This window comes from Thunnus albacares, chromosome 17 (genome assembly GCF_914725855.1).
Source record: "Thunnus albacares chromosome 17, fThuAlb1.1, whole genome shotgun sequence".
In the NCBI taxonomy this organism is placed as follows: domain Eukaryota; kingdom Metazoa; phylum Chordata; class Actinopteri; order Scombriformes; family Scombridae; genus Thunnus; species Thunnus albacares.
The window spans coordinates 2,875,219-2,893,703 of record NC_058122.1 but is presented as its reverse complement, the minus strand read 5'-3'; the positions used below and the strand labels follow the sequence as shown (position 1 = coordinate 2,893,703).

Genomic DNA, 18,485 nt, shown 5'->3' with positions numbered 1-18,485 from the left:
CGTCTCGGCCCTGCATCAGAGGACAAAAAACAAACACTGAGCTGATCCAAACAGACGTCGATGCTCGATGACGCGCATTGAACAAAATTAAAATCTTTGCTTACAATGAAATAATAATAAGCCTGAGGAGGACGCACAGAAGCTTTAATAAACCGTGTTCACATCCAGAAAGATTTGACTGCGCGATTCAGTGCTGAACATTTTAATCAAAGAAAGAGGAGGCTTCTGATTTGTTAGAGTTTGAATGACGCCACTAAATACAGAACACATTTATATTGATATAATAATCTGCAGGATGAATGCATGTGCTGTTTGTTATCCAGCTGATGCTGCATAAAGTTAATTTTGCATTCAACCCAGACTGTTTATCTGCTTTGGTATTAAAGCTGACAAATGTTCCACATGACATCAGAATCACCTAAATCCTCTACAGAACAGCAGCCGTGAGCGCGAGGCAGGCCTGATAAACAGTCATGAACTCCAGAGAGGCGTAGACTGCAATTACACTTATTGAATCAGTCAGTAGGAAGACTCAGCAGCTCGGACTGTGTTTGGGAAAGAAAAACCTCAGAATTCTATGAAAATATTTTTGTGACGTTCAGTTTGTGCTTGGATGTAAAAAATGTTGATGTGATTAAGAAACAAAGGGTCTCTGGATGGTTAGAGTCTGTCTGGCTGCTGATCGTGATGAGGATGATGATGATGATGAAACCACCAAACCTTTTACACTGAAAAACTGACGCAGACACGTCACGTGTGCCCGCAGCTAGCCGTCAGTCACTTGTCGCTGTGACGCGCAGCAGAAGCGGTGTGTGTGTGTGTGTGTGTGTGTGTGTGTGTGTGTGTGTGTGTGTGTGTGTGTGTGTGTGTGTGTGGTGGGGGTGGGTCTGTACCAGACACAACTGCACACTGCTGTTGTAAAATGTTTGCGGGAGAGCAGCCCGTTCCCCGACAGCCTATAGCTGGTCATGTGACTCTCAAGGTCAAGGGCTGATTTCTCTCTCTCTCTCTCTCCCTCACACACACACACATACACACACACACACACAAACACACACACACACACACACACACAACGTAGGATACAATGGTATGCAGGACGCACAAACAGAAGCTTAATAATTTAATGTCTCTAATCTGTTGTCTTCTTCTCTCCAGATGTGTCTGTTACTGTTTAAAGATGCGAAGGTCTTTTGAGCAAATGAGACATTTATAAAACAAAAACTAGTTTCAAAGCATTTCTTTTATTATTTTCTGCTCAGCCTCTGCTCTCTTTGCCGCTTTTTCGCTTCACGTCTATAAATGTTTTCTCCATTTTCTTCATAAAACATTTGAAGAAACTCTAAATTACAAACACGCACATTAAGTTAATAGCACGATTAGTAACGGATTTTAAATGATATATACTTAAACTGATTTCATGTAATTATATATATATTTATTTAATTTTTTTCTTATATTTATTCCACTTTTTGATGCTCTGCACTTGACAGAATCTGGGCGGGAAATTGTAATAGTTATGAGACATTATAGAATTTGAATCCAGCAGCTGAAGGAAGATGAGCTTCTTCAACTAAACACTCACATGAGGGAGAACAACGACATAAACTATATTGCTCATAGTGTGATACGCTTAACATTTTTCAGTGATGTTTAGTTAGTTGTTCACACGAGTCTATGCAGGCCTGTGAAACGATAGCAGGAAATGAACGGCATTGTTGTGGTGATGTCTCAGAGGGAGGCTCGATCCAAATATGAATCGACAGTCTCATAAACACGTTTAATCTGGGGGGTGGCGGGATCCTTCTCTTCTGTTTGTCCAGTTCACAGATTATCAACTTTCAGCCTTTGATATGAACTGAATGTGGATTTTGTTTGCACATTTTTATGAGCAACGACCAGCAAAAATAAAAACAAAGTTTGCGCGTTTAAGAATCCAAAGATTCCAGTTTACATATTGATGAATTTAAGATGTGAAGGACAATTAAGACCTAATAGAGACTACAGCGGGATTAAAAGAATTTATTAAGATTTGCACTATACTTTGATCACTGGTTTACAGGCGTTATAAACATTATGGACAGCATAATAGTGTGTTTTCGGCTATAGGGCTACTGGGCACGACAACACTGACAAACAGTAAAACAGACAGTAGACAGACAGTTACATCAAAGCAGGCAGAAAGGTGCTGTATTTACAGAATGCCTCTTCAAGATTTTTCAGAGGGCTTTGGTTATTTTTCTTTAATCTTATTTTGTCCTTTATGTCCTTTTAATTCTTCTTTTTCTTCCATTAGTTGGCGCACAGAGATGCGCACAGTCCGTCAGGAGTACCACGCAGAGTTTCTTTATTTTTCCTCATTTTTTGTCATTTCTCTCAGTTCATTTTTTTTTTTTAAATGTATAACACGCAAACACAACAAGTTCGTTCATTAATCGTCCAAACCCGCACGCTACGGCGCACTGTTCTTCACTTTAGCCACGAATTTCTTCTCCTTCACCCTCCTGTTCTGGAACCAGATGGTGATCTGTCTCTCCGACAGGTTGGTCGCGGCTGAAATCTTCCTCCTCTTGTCCTTGGTGATGAATTTGTTAGCGGCGTATTCTTTCTCCAGCTCCTTGAGTTGGAGCTTGGTGTACGGTATCCGCTTCTTCCTGCCTCGGCGGAAAGGCGAGCCGTCGTGCTGGTGCGCCACCACATCTGTTAAAAAAAGCGGACAAAGAGAGAGGACAGACCGGCGGTGTGAGGGTGAGGTTGGGACACGTTTTCCACACTCTCACATTTCTCTGTTTCTACTAGAGTGGATTTTTAAAAAAAAAATCTTTGTTGTGCTGAATTTAGTGCCCGCGGTTTACACGACGAGGAGGACAGCGACTCTATGTTCTGAGCGGTTTGGACATCCTGACATTCTGCAACACTGACAGGCAAACATGGTGGATATATCTGCTGGCTGCAAGCAGCACAACCATGAGGCCAAACTGACCTGCACTGTCTGTCCTCAAATATAGTGTATGAATCCACATGAAAATGGACAACAACTCATTTGGAAACCGCTGTTCTCTTTATTTTGGTTGTTTTATTTTTGCATTATTTTATTCAGTTGCATTATTTCAGCTGCTTCTGTGTGTGATAAATATAATTCAGATGGGTTTGAAACGAGCTGTCATGCACAAAATTAACAAACCAGCCTTGTTTCTAAATCTCAAATTAAAACACAGCTGAGTGAGATTATTGTGCTGATAGTTATAATGTATTATTATTATTATTATTATTATTATTATCATTATCATTATTATTATATGTGTTATACCACGATGTTAACAAGACAATGTGAGCATTAGTCACCAGATGATTTGTTAATTATCTGATTAGCAGATGGGTCATTCGGCACCAGGCAACACTTGACCTTTTGGTTTATAAGTGGCCTTGTGTAATGAGCATGATCTTTGAGCCAGAAACAAATCTAAATATTAATATTGTCCTCTACAGTAACACGTGCTCATCTCTAAATGACTCTCTATTATCATATACTGACTGTGATAATCTGATTCTCTGCTTGGTCTTACTTTGCGCACCAGTTGCACATGACGCACACAGACCAGATGGGATTTGTTTGAGCTGTGATTTAAATCAGCCACAAGTCTCTGCTAAAGCACACTGCTTATATGTGTATTGCAGGAAAAAAAAAAACTCCTGATATTAATTATTAAACTTTATTCCAAATTTAAATCTGATCTGAGTATATGAATCATGTCATTGGGTACGTTGTAGGTCAAGTTGATCATTTCTTCCTACTATGTCACACATGATTAAATGCTGTCTATCTGTGGGCCTATACATCATTCTAGCTGCACAAAGCTTCTTTAAATGCCTCGACTGAGTGCACATCGATAAGATGATTTTAAAGGAGAATAATTACCAGCCAGAGCGGACTTCCAGAGGTGTCCGGCCTGTCCCTGGTCCTTGGAGCAGTACATCTGTCCCCCCCAGCCGTTGGTCAGAGCCCAGGGCTGATAGCTGTCCATGGGGAGCAGGGTGTCATGGCGCGGCTCCCCGGTGCCCAGCGTTTGGACCACTGACACGTCCAGGTAGCTGGCCATGGACTGGTATGGGCTCGGGTAGCCGTGGTAAAATGCGAACTCCTTGGCCCGGTGGTTGGGGTACTCGTCAGAGTTCACCGTCGTGTCCATGTACTGAGAGCTGAGCGCGGCTCCAGCCGCCTGGGTGCACGACTTCAGAGAACCCCGCCCCATCCTGCACGGGTAGTAGCCGTTACCAAAGTAGCTATACGGTAAAGCGGTGGCGGCTGAGGAGCTCTGGTGCGGCACGGCGGCCGCCGGACACGGTCCCGCAGAGCACTGCTTCCCAGAAGACGCGATTGTCTCGCTGGAACCTGAAGCGGACACGTCCACCGTGGAGTAGCCCGCCGAAGAGTGCACCAAGCCTGACGGGTGGCCGCCCAGAGCAGCCGCAGCCGCCGAGTGCGCCATAATGTTGCGGCATTGGCTAGCCGCAGTGGCCGCGGCGAAGTTCCCGCTGCCCACCAGCCCTTCCATGTTCTTGTTCAGGTCGTCCAGGTTATTGTCATACACAAACATTACCGTTTCCGCTGGCCAGCGAGGGTTTAGGACCAGGGAGGCTGTCATAGGCGCTCCTTTTCCTGGTCTGACCTCCGTTGCCGTTTCCTCTCACACTCTGGTCCAGTCCTGGTGCGTTAAATTGCTACATTGGCTGAAGGAGGTGAACTGGTGCGCATTTATTCTTCTGTGGCCGCCTGCTCTTCTGCACACACACACAGCTCGGGTAATTCACTTGTAACGTCACGCGCGCTGTCATAGCACGTGTGGGCTGCCTTGTTGCACAGTTAAGTGACGGCGCTCTTGCTCAGAGGCAAAGACTCTCGGTAACCGGCCGGACCTCCGGTTACATCCCAGCCGCAGCCTTGACGCAACAAGCCCCCGGGACCACGAGAGGAGGGAGGGCGCGTGTCCATTGGATGAGACCGGGTGGTCACGTGATGGATGAGAGAAAAAAAAAGAAGGAGAAGAGAGACTGATTGGGGACTGTCAGTCAAAGAAAAATATTTTATGAGGTTCGAGCTGTGGCACGAGAAGAGCCGCCGCTTCTCCTCGTGCAGCTGCATTATGTCAAACTGAAGTCTCTGATGTCTGCGGTCGCCAGAGAGAGAGAGACATGACCATTGTTACTTTGGAAACTCAAAAATAAATCACTTGATCAGACATGTTTGGGGTTGTGCGTAAAGACGCATGGAGAGCGCTGTTATGCAAAGAGCATTGCTAATACCAGAACAGCTGACTAGTTGATATTATCAATGTTAGATCAATCTTGTAATTGGTCGATAGTACACAGGATGAAACAGGATGAAAATATGAAGTCAATTAAAAATCTTTTGACATCGGTTAAATTTAAGAGGCCTACTATTCATTTACAATAACATGCTTAATTCTTGTGAATATTGCCTATAATTATTTGAACTCTACGTAAAAATGTTCAGTATTACACAAAGTTATGGACACATTTAAAGACTTATAATCGGCGCTGCCAAATGCATGAAAAAAAGTTTATCGTTGTCGTAAAAGTATTAAAAATCATATCATAACAGGATTATTTCCAGCTTTTCAAAAGAAACATCTGATTATTAAAATAACTGTAGGCTGGGACATTTCTCAGACTAAATTTATGTGTGCTTTTAGTCTGAAAACATCTAACTGAAGGAAGCGTAAAAGGGGATTTATGGAAGGGATTTGGAGGTCTTAAGATTTGAGAAATATGGCTTCGGTTCAAAGCGCTTCAGAAAGGTTTCACGGCACTTCTGAGCTGCGTTATTTGCGTAATCATTTCACTGCCTGCTCATGCTTTTGAATTTATGTGAGAGAAGGTCTCAAACTGCGCCAGGTGCTGCTTTGAATGAATTCTTCTGTCGCTTTTTTTCAAAATGAATAAGGAAGAAAGAAAGAGGTGTTTTAGGATGGACCTCCTTATATAGACTGTCCCTCTCTAAAAATAATGAAATAAAAATAACAACGAATAGTGTGTGATTTTGTGTATTAGACTTCCCTAAATGTTAGATTAGTTGTTGAACATGAAAGTGAAAAATCATTGAGAGTTCAAATAAGTGACGCAAACAGAACCTCGTGCTGTCACAATAGTTCTATGTTACAACATTAAACACGTTGAGCTCTTTAACTGTCATCAAATATTCCTTCAGTATCTTTAAATTAAAAAACTCAACTGATGTAGCCCACGTGATGCGAGAAAACGCCATACTTTTTAATACCTCCATTACTTTATACAGATTTTTTTTAGATATTATACACATTAGTTTTCACAGATTTGGTATCAGTGGAGAATAATCTGTGGGGTTTGAACAAGCTGCCGGTCGCAGCATCACAGTTTGTAATGCTGAATCTTCCAGTAGGTGAGCCGACCTTCTAAACTGTGGCAGTCAAACATGGGCTCGTATTTTTATTTTAATTTATTTTATCTTATTTGACTTTATTTGATTTGTGTTTGGTTGGTCAGGAAATCCGCGCTGGTTGGTTGCTTTCACTTGTATGTGTAGCTACCACAGAATTGATGTCGTCCAAGTACACACGTTAGCTTTTTTTTTTACCTTAGATTGAATTTTAAACAGAAGTCACAGTTGTCTTTCAGCATGATCCAGTGGCGGCAGAGGACGGGAGCAGGTGTGAAGCTGCTCCAGGTGATGGGAGGCGGAAGCTGCGGGGAGCAGTGCGGATGAGAGAGGGACAGTAAACAGACAGATGTGGCTGTTTTTCTTTTCTGTGTTACTTCCACTCCACACATGTCCGGGACATGTGGAAGGGGAAATATGGCGGCAAGAAAGTATTTGAAAGTATTGTAAATCATTTTGAAACACAACCAGCAGCATAATTTGAATTTAAAACTCTCCTCTCTTATATAGCATATGATTAATTGACAATGGTGGAATGTAACTGAGTACATTTACTCAAGTAATGTACTTCAGTACAATTTTTAGGTACTTTCGCTTTATTAGAGTATTTCTATTTTCTGCTTCCCCTCCACTACATTTCAGACGGACACATTGTATTTTTTTTTTTATTCCACTACATTTATTTCACAGCTATAGTTACTACTTACTTTTCAGATCAATATTTTACACGTAAATCATGATCAGTTTGTCATATATGCATCAGACTATTCAACAGTATATGACGTTAAAATGTGCTCTTGTTGCTCTTGTCAACATAAAAAATACATGTACACATACAAAAATCAGTTTTAATATCCAAATAACATATATACGTATGATGAATGAAACATTCTAAATTGGGTCATTTTGCATAATGAGTAGTTTTACTTTAATACTTTAAGTACATGCAGGACTTTTACTTGTAACTGAGTATTTTTTTTCATTGTGATTTCGCTTCTTTTATTTAAGTAAAAGATCTGTGTATGTATTCCACCACTGCTAATGAAGTGAACACATTTTCTGACTGCAGCAGGAGGGAAGATTGATAACAATAAAGAAGAGTGACGCTGTTCGTTCCAGTTTTTAATATTTTTGTATTTTACTTCATTGATTTGACAACATTAATTGATTCCTATGTAACAATGGGACAATTTCTGATTTAAAGAGAATAAAATAAAACTCCAGACAAAGAAGCAAAAAACAAACAAAAAAAATCTTTGTTCTTTTCGACTACTGTTCCCAAGGTTCCACGATCAAGACATAGTAGGAAAATGTAGATCGATAAATAAAAAGAAAACATTAACTTACTGGATTAAAGGTCCACTTACTAGCTTTTCGGTCATTATATACTGTATGTCCTGATCCATGTGTAACACTGAAGAGCCACATAGTTCATTTATCTATCATGATAAAATTAGAGAAATGTTTGAAATAAAGGCAATAAATTATCATCTAGCTCTGGAATCACAGCATGGAAAACAATTCCAATCAGATGTGGAGCTGCAGGCTTTCATGTATCCTGATCTATGTGTGGTGACTGTCTGATGAGTGTTTGCGTATGTGAGGAGTCATATATCTCCATCCCATCATATTATAACACCAACATTATTCCACCAAACACCAAACTCACAGCAACTGGCTGCTGGTTTGAAAAGCTTTGCATGGAATTGTCTCTGAAGTGTTCAAACAGCTTGGGCGACAGGACACACACACACACACACAAACACAAACCACACACAAACCACCCAGACAGTCAGTCTCTCTCCCATAGTGTGGTCTGCTGGGGGGTCAGACTGGCCCCCGAGGGTCAAGGTCAAGTTTAACACGGAGAGAGAAAGAGGGGAGGGGGAGGAGGGCTGCGGATAGAAAGACAGACAGATGTAATGAGCTCAAGTTCAAGGCCACCGCACACCTTGAAGCTTCTTCTTCTCCTGTGTGTGTGTGTGTGTGTGTGTGTGTGTGTGTGTGTGTGTGTGTGTACAGATGACAGGGAAGACGCCATGCTGTCTCAGTGATGGGCATCGGCACGGTCCAATATAACCAGTATAACCGGTATAAACCAAACATCCAGGCCGCTGCACTCCATAAATCATTAACCCACAGAGATCCGCCTCAGCATCAGATAACGCGACTCATCTGACTCAAAGAAACTCGACAACCAAAAATACATCATTTCCCTTCAAAAGAAACGTGTTTAATGAACTTCAAACTCCGGTTCATTGAAGTGTGACTCAGGTTTTGCTCAGGAATAAATAATGAACACAGTTATCAATCAAACAGCAGCATTTGTGCACTTCCCCACACAGAGAGGATGTATTTTATACTGCTTTAGTTTCTGGGAAAGAGCTCGTGCCTGTCAATGAATGTGAATGAATACCTGAAGGAAAATAGTATCTTAACGGTGGATGATGGATAGATATAGTGAAACTGCTAGTCTCACTATATCTATATCAGAAGTGAATTAATCGACACAGTCACACAGTTCAGATTAGGAAATTATGCTTATACAATCATTAATACTATCTATAAGATACGGATGGTATAACAACGATGGACAGTAAGAGAGAGCAGTGGAATTTGAGTCGTTAATTACTGCAGAAATGCACATGGACGTACAGTATAATTGCACTGAAATATTTAACAATATTAATGTGCGCCTATGCGTGGAATGATTATTGACATAATGACCTAGAATCTTTGTCTTATAGTAACGAGAAATAAATAAATAAATAAATAAAGATGAATCAAAAAGCAGATTTACATGTTTACTAACCACACTGACTCATAGCACTGAGACGCATTTGTCATCACATCATGTTAACATTGTAACGCTGATAATGTTCTCTAATGTTTTTTCGACATCGATTTGGTGACATTGTAACTTTAAAAACTCATGATTTTCTTCCTGGCCTATAGAGAAAAGTCTAACAGTCGTTTCATCACTTGACAATTTCAGAAAATCTCATCTTAAAATCTCTTCTGCTGATCAGAATCGGCAAACACAACACGCTCTTGTAGCGATTTGCACATATAGTTGCAGCGGTTTGATGTGAGTTATTTAGATTTTCTTCCAAATCTTAAATCTTAAAATACTTGTCATTGAAGCATTTGTGAAAAAATGTCGGTTATGCTTTCATTATCACGCGTGTAGAGACTTTCTGTGATCACAATTTAGCTTTATGCCAATAAAAACTTTCATGTTAAGACAAAAATAAATCTGGATGGATTACTGCAGGGGGGCCAACCGGACTCAGGCCGGACCCAAACGGTCAGGCGGCCCCTAAAAGCAGAAAGCAGACCCTCATGAAGTGTCTGGAAGTCAGAGTCCACTCAAATGTGTTCTGATCACGTTTTCTCCTCTTCACCCCGATCTGACTGCTTTAATATTGAGTATCTGTTCACAGCAGGTCTGATTTGATTCGTATGTTTATTAAACGCTCTTTGTCCTGTAGCACAGCTGCACAGCGCATACTAAATTAATCAAACAATTCTAATATGTTTGACGCCATAAAACTTATTTCTAAGAAAACATAATAATGTAGTATTTCCCTATAATATGTTATTGTGGATCTGCTGTGACAGGCAAGTTCGGAGAGGATTCATCTCTAGTGTGAGCAAAATATTAAATACAGATGTGGTAAACCTGCAAAATGTCGCTGAAAACGACGCAAAACAACGCGAGCGGCGCGCGGGTGAGAGGGCGGATGCTGCTGAAGACAAAATCCAGCCGCCATATTTAAAATAAGAATACTCCAGTATTCCTTCACAAAGACAACAGTGAAACTAAACCAGCTAAATAACAGGAAAAATCTTCCTCCGATAAAATGCATGAAATCACACATTTTGGGGATTTTTTTTTAATCTGTAATTTGGGGTGTCAGATGATTGACATGGTTGGTGCATTGCAAAAAAGTGAGTATAAGCGCTGACATCACGTTTCAGATCCCCTCCTGCACTTTAACATGTCGTCCAAATACCACAGAATATGATACATGCGGTTAATCTGCTCACAGACAGCAACAGCAGAGGCCTGGTCTCCACTGTACATCAGTGCTGTTAGGACTGATCTCATCCTCTGTTTATGTCTCCAACACAGAAGGGACGTTTTACTTAAGTTTCTTTGATTTCCTTAATATTATCCCAATTTCCAGCTGTAGAGAGAATTGATTGTCAGTCATAAAGGGCAATTTTGCAAATATTTCTATAATTCTAACTGTTGTCAGTTTAAGGAAAGGTGACAGGGAGCACACTTTCTGTTGTCTTGCCAGTTCCTCTGCAGGACCAGCTGCAAAATCATTTCACTCCCTAAGAAGATACAGTGTCTGTGTGGCTTTCTTAAAAATCAAGTCAGTGTTTTCTGAGAATTTAAAGCCTTCAGTCACAGTTTTAACATATTTAAAACTACTGACAGCTGTATTTCTCTTCACATTGAGCTCATCTACATACCTCTCACTGCTACCAACTCAACCAATCCCACAGTTGAATAACATTCTGATATTTCTTCTGCTTCTGTTGGTGTATGGTGATGGACGACTGGATTGATGGGTTTTTCCTGTTTAATTGTTAAGCATCAGGTCCAGTAAGAAGCCTCGCTCTTTGACTCCGAGGGACTGACACCAAATTCTGACCTTTGCTGTTTTGGATCACTAAAACTTTTACTGCTATCACACTTCATCAGAGCTGCTGGAAGTAGCTGCCCGGTTACCTATAAAAAGAAAAATAAAGCACACCAAGCAACTAAAAGACAAGCAGTGGCTGTTTTGGAACAGAGTTTATTATTTCAATGAAGATTTTTAAAAAATCTTTGCAAAACAGCATCAGAGAGCATCTAGCTTCCTCAGTGGAAAGCAGATGTTTAGACTGGGGAGATATGGGGAGAAAGTTAGAGGGCTGCATGGATGATGGTTTACTATCTGTTCTGTACCTAAAATTATACTTATTTTTAGGAAAAGGAATGTCTGTTACGATCAATAGAGGATCTGTGTTAACAACATAGTTATTTGATGAGAATACTGTAAAAATGTGTAGTCACCAAACAGAAGACATGATACAAAACACATTGTTATGTGAATGGAGTTTTTATTTTGTCATGTTGGCTGTGACAGCTTTCCCAGATTTCCAACATTTCAATTTTGGACAAACTGAAGGTTCTGTTTTCCTTTAATCTTCTCTTTTTGTCCTTTTCACAGCTTGTTCAGCCTGCAGCAGGCTGTCAGTCTAGGGACTGACATTCAGAGGTGAATTTTTCTTTAAAAATAAAAACATACTACATATTTTGGTGCGAAACATTGATTATATAAAGCATATTAAGTAAGACAAAATTTCAGAACATTATAAAATTAGTGCAAATAGAGTCTCGGTTTACATGCTGATCACACTGAGCTGTGCACAGTGACCTTTGACTGTTAATCTGATCAACCTAAACTGTTGTCTGAGATATTCAGGCTTATCTGTGTCTGGAAGTGGAAATATTCTACATGTCTAATGGATTATTGACACACATTTCCCCCAAAACTAGCCTCACACATTTTTTTTAAGTCTTTGGACACATTAGGATATGCATATTATAAAAGTAAATTTTAAAAATTGACCAAAAAATGTAACTCAAGGTCCAGTTTCCATGGAGATGACTCGGTTGTCATTATAATGTTATAACAGCACCAAAGTCCCATAATTTGAAGTTCCAAACTGCATCTGCTGAGGAAGATCATGAGATGATGGTTAAAGATCTGGAAAAAAAAATAGTAAGAGGAACTTGATTTCTTTCTTTTTTTTTTCAAATTACTCTTATTTTGACAAGATCATGAATGAATTTCACAGTTCACTTTTTGAAATTCTGCTGCTGTGTACAGTGCTTTAAAACATTTCAATATATAAGCCTGTATATGCTTTATGTGTTTTACATTAAAAACTATTATATCCAACAGTCTATATGGGGTTTTAACATGAATTCCATACAAAAAGTGTCTATTTAGTCACAGTTTTCTGCTTAATTCTACCATTTTCCTTTGTAAGTTCCACTGTAATATTTGAAATTGAGTGGCTCAGTATCAAGTGAGCATTTGGATAAAAAAAGGCTACCATGTATACCTGCAGTCATTGTGCTGTGTGTTTGTCGCTCCGCCTCCATGCAGCACTGCCATGCTTGCATACTTCATTATTACTGCAGCTCATTAAACTGCCTGAGCTAGCCTCAGCTATACCTGATGCCTGTGTGAAATCAGGTCATGAAACTGAAAAAAACTGAAGCTTGGTGCAGTGCCCAACACTTGATGTCCACCGTAGAGACGAGGGCTCTCCTGTGAGTTAATAAACAGCCAGAGCTGCTCACTCCCTCAATGATATGTTACACTTCACTTATCTAGAAGCCAGAGATGTTTCTTGTTGAAAAATCTTCATGAGGAACGCAGACTGTGTGATGTGGGAGAAATGGAAAATGAGTCACATTTTCTTCTGTACTGTACATCCCAGAATGACTTATGAAATTCAATGGTTTGCCTGTAATGGTTTGGCAAAACCCTGAAATACTCTGGTAAAATGAAAGTTGGAATGGTTGTTGTGTTATTTTGATGCTTTTAAGTTTGCTAATTTTGTCTCAAAAGCTTAGAAGAGAAAGACATGAAGTCTATGAGGTTTTTCTTATTCTACCTTTTCTTTTTTATATTGTTTTTCAATCTATTCTAATTGATCTCTTGTTTTATTTACACAGTTACTGTGTCCAGTCCTACCTTTCATTGTGTAATTATGTATTATGTAATGCAATAAAGCTGAACCTTGACTGTAAGTTATATTTTATATACGTATACATTTTGTTATAGTTCATCTAATTATGAAAATTATTGGAATCGGTTTTACTTATTTTTAGATCAATCTCAGACTGTATTCTGGGTCTGGTGTTGATTTGTGGTGTCTTGTACGTCCATGCAGGATGGGTGTAGTTGCATGTATTGCCCTTAAAAAAATAAGCAGCTGTGCTACTGTTCCGTCTGATCTCTGTGCATTTGAATGTACCGCCTCACCTCCAAATACACACTGATATAATGTGCAAATTCTCCTCATTTCTCTATGAGAATGCCAAAATGAACAAATGCTGTCTCCTGTAAACACATCGGCGGGAACTCACCAAGAACCATGATATCCTTTAGTTCACATGCATTTACATCTTTCATATGTTGAAATTTCTGGTAAGAATATGAATAGTTAAGTGCACAGCTCAGACTACACATGCTGAGATAATGTTCCATCCATTAAACCAGTAATATGTGTCCCTGGTTTGCAGTTCTTTTTTGATCATTTACTTAAGTAAAATGTATTTTTTATCTTATTTTTGACTTTGTTCCCATCTATAATACAGGGCCTCAGGAGGAGTTAATGATGCTGGATTTTAGTGGTGCATACTCCAAAATTTATAGAACAAATTTACGATGAATTGACTTCAAATCCGCTGACACATATTAACACATAGCCTGGAGCTTTCAGGGCCAGGGTCCCTGTGCTTGGGGCAGTCGTCCGGCTGGTAACTCAGCCTTGGTTGTATGACAATATGTCATCATCACTGGCACCAGCAGCAACATACGGCAGTTTTACTTTGACTTAGTTTCTACTGAGCAGAGACTTAACCGTCAGCTGTCTGCAGCAGACACACTGAATATACTGAACAACACAAAACACTGTGTGGTTCAGTTCAGTGCTGGACACTCAGGGGAGATGTGGAGGTTAGACTACAACCAGTTTACACTCATTTTAGACTGATATATTATAAAATCTGGACTATAATATCTCTGCATGTTGTGTGTTTAATGGTTCTGTTGATGAAGACCAGGTTTTAGATGACGTGTAATCTGTACAAACATCTCTTCATCTACAGCTGGTTGTTTTTCCCGATGATGGTCACTGGCTGGTGTTGACATATATTACTGCAAACAGAAGAGTCAGCTCTGCTTTCTCTGAGGAGACTCAAAGAGCTTCACAGATTCAACAGCACAAATCAACTGACTGGTGAGATAAAACAGCCTATAAAGACACAAGATAAAAACCAAACAGTAAACTTAGTGGTTAGCTTTCATAAGAGAATGATGAACATTTTCCACTAGTGATAATCCTGCTCTAACTTCACTAAATCTGATGACACAGACGATAAATACACTGATTTTAACATTACTCCAGTTATTATAGATTAGCAGAGGGAGGGAATGGCTGGGTGATAATTCACTATGAATTATATTGTGATGATATGAACATAAAGTCTTAACATTTTACAAAATGCTGTTGTCTAGATTGCTCTGATAATTCTGAGCAAATAAGAAAGGTTGTTATTTAAGTCACTTGATTTCTGTAGATGTGTCTGATGTAGTATATAACAGCAACACAGGTCTTTGTAGTGAACAACAGTTTGGTTATTTTCCACATTAATTTGGCATGCATTTGCCATATCATGCTCATTATCAATACTCAATAGTGTGATACTGATATTAAACCATATCAGCCAGCTCTTCCTTCTCAAATACAGCCATTATTTACATGCATGGCTGTAATACAGGCTGTTACCAGCACTCATTGTGTCTTGTGTCCTTGAACTTGACCTTGTTGATCATTTGAGCTTTTAACAAGAGGAGAGCAGCAGTGTGAGTGTGTGTCTCTGTGTGTGGGTTGTTTGTTTGGTTGAGTTTTTTTTTTTTTCTAAATTAAGGGTTAACTCAAGAACTAATACAGCTAATATTACTAATAGACTTTCTTGTATTAACTTAGAGGCATAACTGAACCATTCATTAGTTCACTGGCCAAGTTGTTTTATTGTCATTCAGGGTCTGATTCTTAAAGATCCGCTCTAGACATGTTTTTGTGACAAATGAAAATATTCTGCTCGGAATAAACATTTGTGTTGTGTTTGACAAAAAAAAAATATTAAATCCAGAATCTATGAATATGTAGTTTTCATTTCAAAAGTTAAAAGTTTAACTGCTGGACACGACATGTCTCCAACTTCAGTATAAAGTCTATTCTCAGTGTTTGTGCACTGGAGGCTTCACAGTTCCACATCACACTTGTGTAAGTTGTGTATCGGATCAGGATTAGCTCCAATGATGATTTCAAAATCCTGCGTATACATTGCTTTCACAGAGAAACTTTCATCACCTTCAGCAGATGAATGTGAAAACAAACTCTGCACATACATCATTCTGCACAGAGAAGCTCAAACATCCAACTGAAGGAACAAGAAGAAAAACATATTTTTGACTGAGGGGAACTTTAAAATAAAACAATCTGCCTCTGTTGTTGTTAAAATACAGTTTAATCATGAGAAAATGTCAACTTTTTCTGCTGTTGGTCTACTTCTGTTGGACTGATTTCCAAAATAAAAACATCCGAAGACATCACCTTGAGTTCAGGGAAATTGTGATAGACATTTTTTACTGTTTGCTTACATTTTGTAGACAAATTGCACATATCAGTCCTTCAAGAGTGATGCATCCTCTGTTGCTCTTCCTCTGGTTTCTTCCTATTTTTTCCTTCATTAAAGGCTTTTTGGATGTAAAGCACTTTCAGGCAAACTTGTGATTTGTAATTTTGGGCTATATAAAACTGACTTGATAAATAACTAATAAATTAATAAATCTTAAATAATAAATGAAGGAAATAATCAACAGATTCATCAGTGATGAAGATAATCATTAGTTACTGTGAAGATAAATAGTCTGATGTAGTGAAACGATACTGGATTTAATAAGAAACACCGATATCAAATAGAAATTAAAAAAAAAATAGAGAACATGTTAATTACAGAAATATAGATCTACTCATTTAGTGTGAGTAACTTAGTGTTACTGCTGATGTGTCTCTTAGTGAATGAATGAGATTGTTAAAACTGTCTCATTACAGCAGAGATGAGTTAGCAGTGCTGCTGTTCTTCAGAATAAAATAACATGCATACTTGCAAGTAATTGATTTGCTGAGCGCTGAGTCGGCAGAAAACTTATCTGTTCGTCTTAATGTAGAGATCAAACGATCCGATAGGGCTGATATATGTGAGCCGAATAATTGAAATAATATATTTGCTCCTTCGCGCGTCAAGGTGAAAGCAGCACAGGTAATATGGACTTCTTATTCATACTGAACTGTCGGCCTACAACATGAGATCTAAATGTAATATTTTATTTATTCTATTATATTCTAATTTGATCCAAACATATAATTTTTCAGTGTCATTTAGTAATTACTCGTTTTGGAAATAGACCTTCCTCGTAGCTACTATAATTAGACCGAAACGGGTTTCTTTACTCAGCGGTGGAAAACATAAGGATGGATGGATTAGAGATGGATTTGAGATTAGACACAGCTACTGAATGATGGAATTCAAGTATAGCAGAACGATCTCCATGATGACCTGGAAACAGGTTCACAGCAGGATTTACAGTATCAACATTCAAACTAGAAGAAATCTATTGAGTATCACTGTTCGTGTCATGAGATCAAATGTCCGATTACACGGCGGACATTTTTCAAAAGAAGACAGTTAATGTTATTATGGTTATTATAGAAACATTATTCGTTGCAGTTGCAGAGGTAATGTGCCTACTGCTGAGTGAGGTCATGAATTGATGAAAATGATACTGGACTGTGTGACTGTTTGATTCACCGATTTGTCTTCAGTATAACGGGCTACTGAGATTCTGACTGTATATGTGAACAGACTTCATGACTTCAGATCCACGGTCAGATTGAAACCGGCTTTTATTTATTTAGCTATATTTATTTTTGTTCGCGTTATTATTTCAATCTTGTGATGTCCCTGAAATTTTGTGTTGATTAATATGTCCAACCTGTGTTAGAAATGTGTTTTTTTAATCTATCAAGATGCTGATGAGCGGGAAACTGAACCCTTCACTGACAGTGAAGCAGATCATGTTAAATCCCGTTTATCTCCACACCCATATTTCACACTTTACATTGTATTTTTTTCTTTAAATCAAAGGTTAAAATCAACTGAGCAGCCTCAAAGGCTGCAGAGAGATTAATTACACAGCCGATGACGTCAGTGAGCTTTTCTCATCCAAATGAGATGAAAGTGGATATAACAAGCAGTCAGAAGTTGAAAAGTGTGTATGTGTGTTGTCTTCCTAGGTTCAGCATACAGTAAGGATTCATTGTTACCATCCTCTGGGTGTTCATTTTATTCAGCCACTAGTATCATTCAAAACAGATTTATTTATCCCAACACTTGTCCAAAAATTCACCAAAAACAGAATGATACTGTTGAAATCCAGTGCAGGCAGAGGTCAGACACAGAAAATTAAAATAAGACATGCTTACAAAGCATTTTAATCTACGGAAGTATTAAGAAAATATCAAATATATGTGCATTATACAACATTACAAACCACATACTGTAATTATGTAGTTATGAAATCTAAATTAAAAGCAGTTTTGATCATCAAAATGCTGTGTGGTTATCAGTCACAGACTGATTAATTCAGCCTCATGCATTCAAGATGCCATAAACATCTTGAATTACAATATTATCCTACCATCCTATAATGTGCACGTGCTGTTGACTGCTGACTTTCTCTAGAGTCAGGTATGGATAAATATAAATAAACACATGTTTATATGTATGATGGCTTTTTGTAAGATTTTTCTCAAGAAACTGTTTAGTTCACATTTTCGTTTTTAAATATCAGTAGTATACCGGATAATGTGATATTAAAAAATAGACAGACACAGTCACTTTCTAGAATGAAAACTTGTCAATGGGACAGATTCCCATTTTACAGTTCAAATTATCAACTGTGTTTAGGAATTTAAGATCACAGATATTTTGACCCTTTTTTCCACACAGGTTTTTAGGAATCCTGGAAATCCACCATAGCTTAGTGAATGATTGATTTTCCTCCTCTGTTGCAGTACAACTAAAATCCTTCCCATCAGGTCAGTTTCCAGCATTAAGCCTCTGCTCACCTCATTTACACTAGCAGAGCTTCTGCTGTCAGCCAATCAAGGTCCAGCATTGTGA

General features: G+C 38.8%; 1 protein-coding gene across 1 annotated transcript; it reads right to left on the bottom strand.

The window, feature by feature from the left end:
* Positions 1-2,002: 2,002 nt before the first annotated feature.
* On the bottom strand, positions 2,003-4,908 carry hoxb13a (homeobox B13a). Its single transcript, XM_044331649.1, has 2 exons — positions 3,920-4,908; positions 2,003-2,700 (listed from the first exon to the last, which is right to left on the bottom strand). Exons 1-2 carry the CDS (start codon positions 4,644-4,646, stop codon positions 2,453-2,455), a joined length of 975 nt encoding a protein of 324 aa, XP_044187584.1. The 5' UTR covers positions 4,647-4,908; the 3' UTR covers positions 2,003-2,452.
* Between the last annotated feature and the right edge of the window lie 13,577 nt (positions 4,909-18,485).

Bases quoted from the DNA above. Each gene is read 5' to 3' on its own strand.
- hoxb13a (XM_044331649.1), bottom strand. From the start codon at position 4,646: ATGACAGCCTCCCTGGTCCTAAACCCTCGCTGGCCAGCGGAAACGGTA. The intron at 2,701-3,919 runs GTAATTATTCTC...TTTTTTTAACAG, and splicing joins CTGGAAGTCCGCTCTGGCTG to ATGTGGTGGCGCACCAGCAC.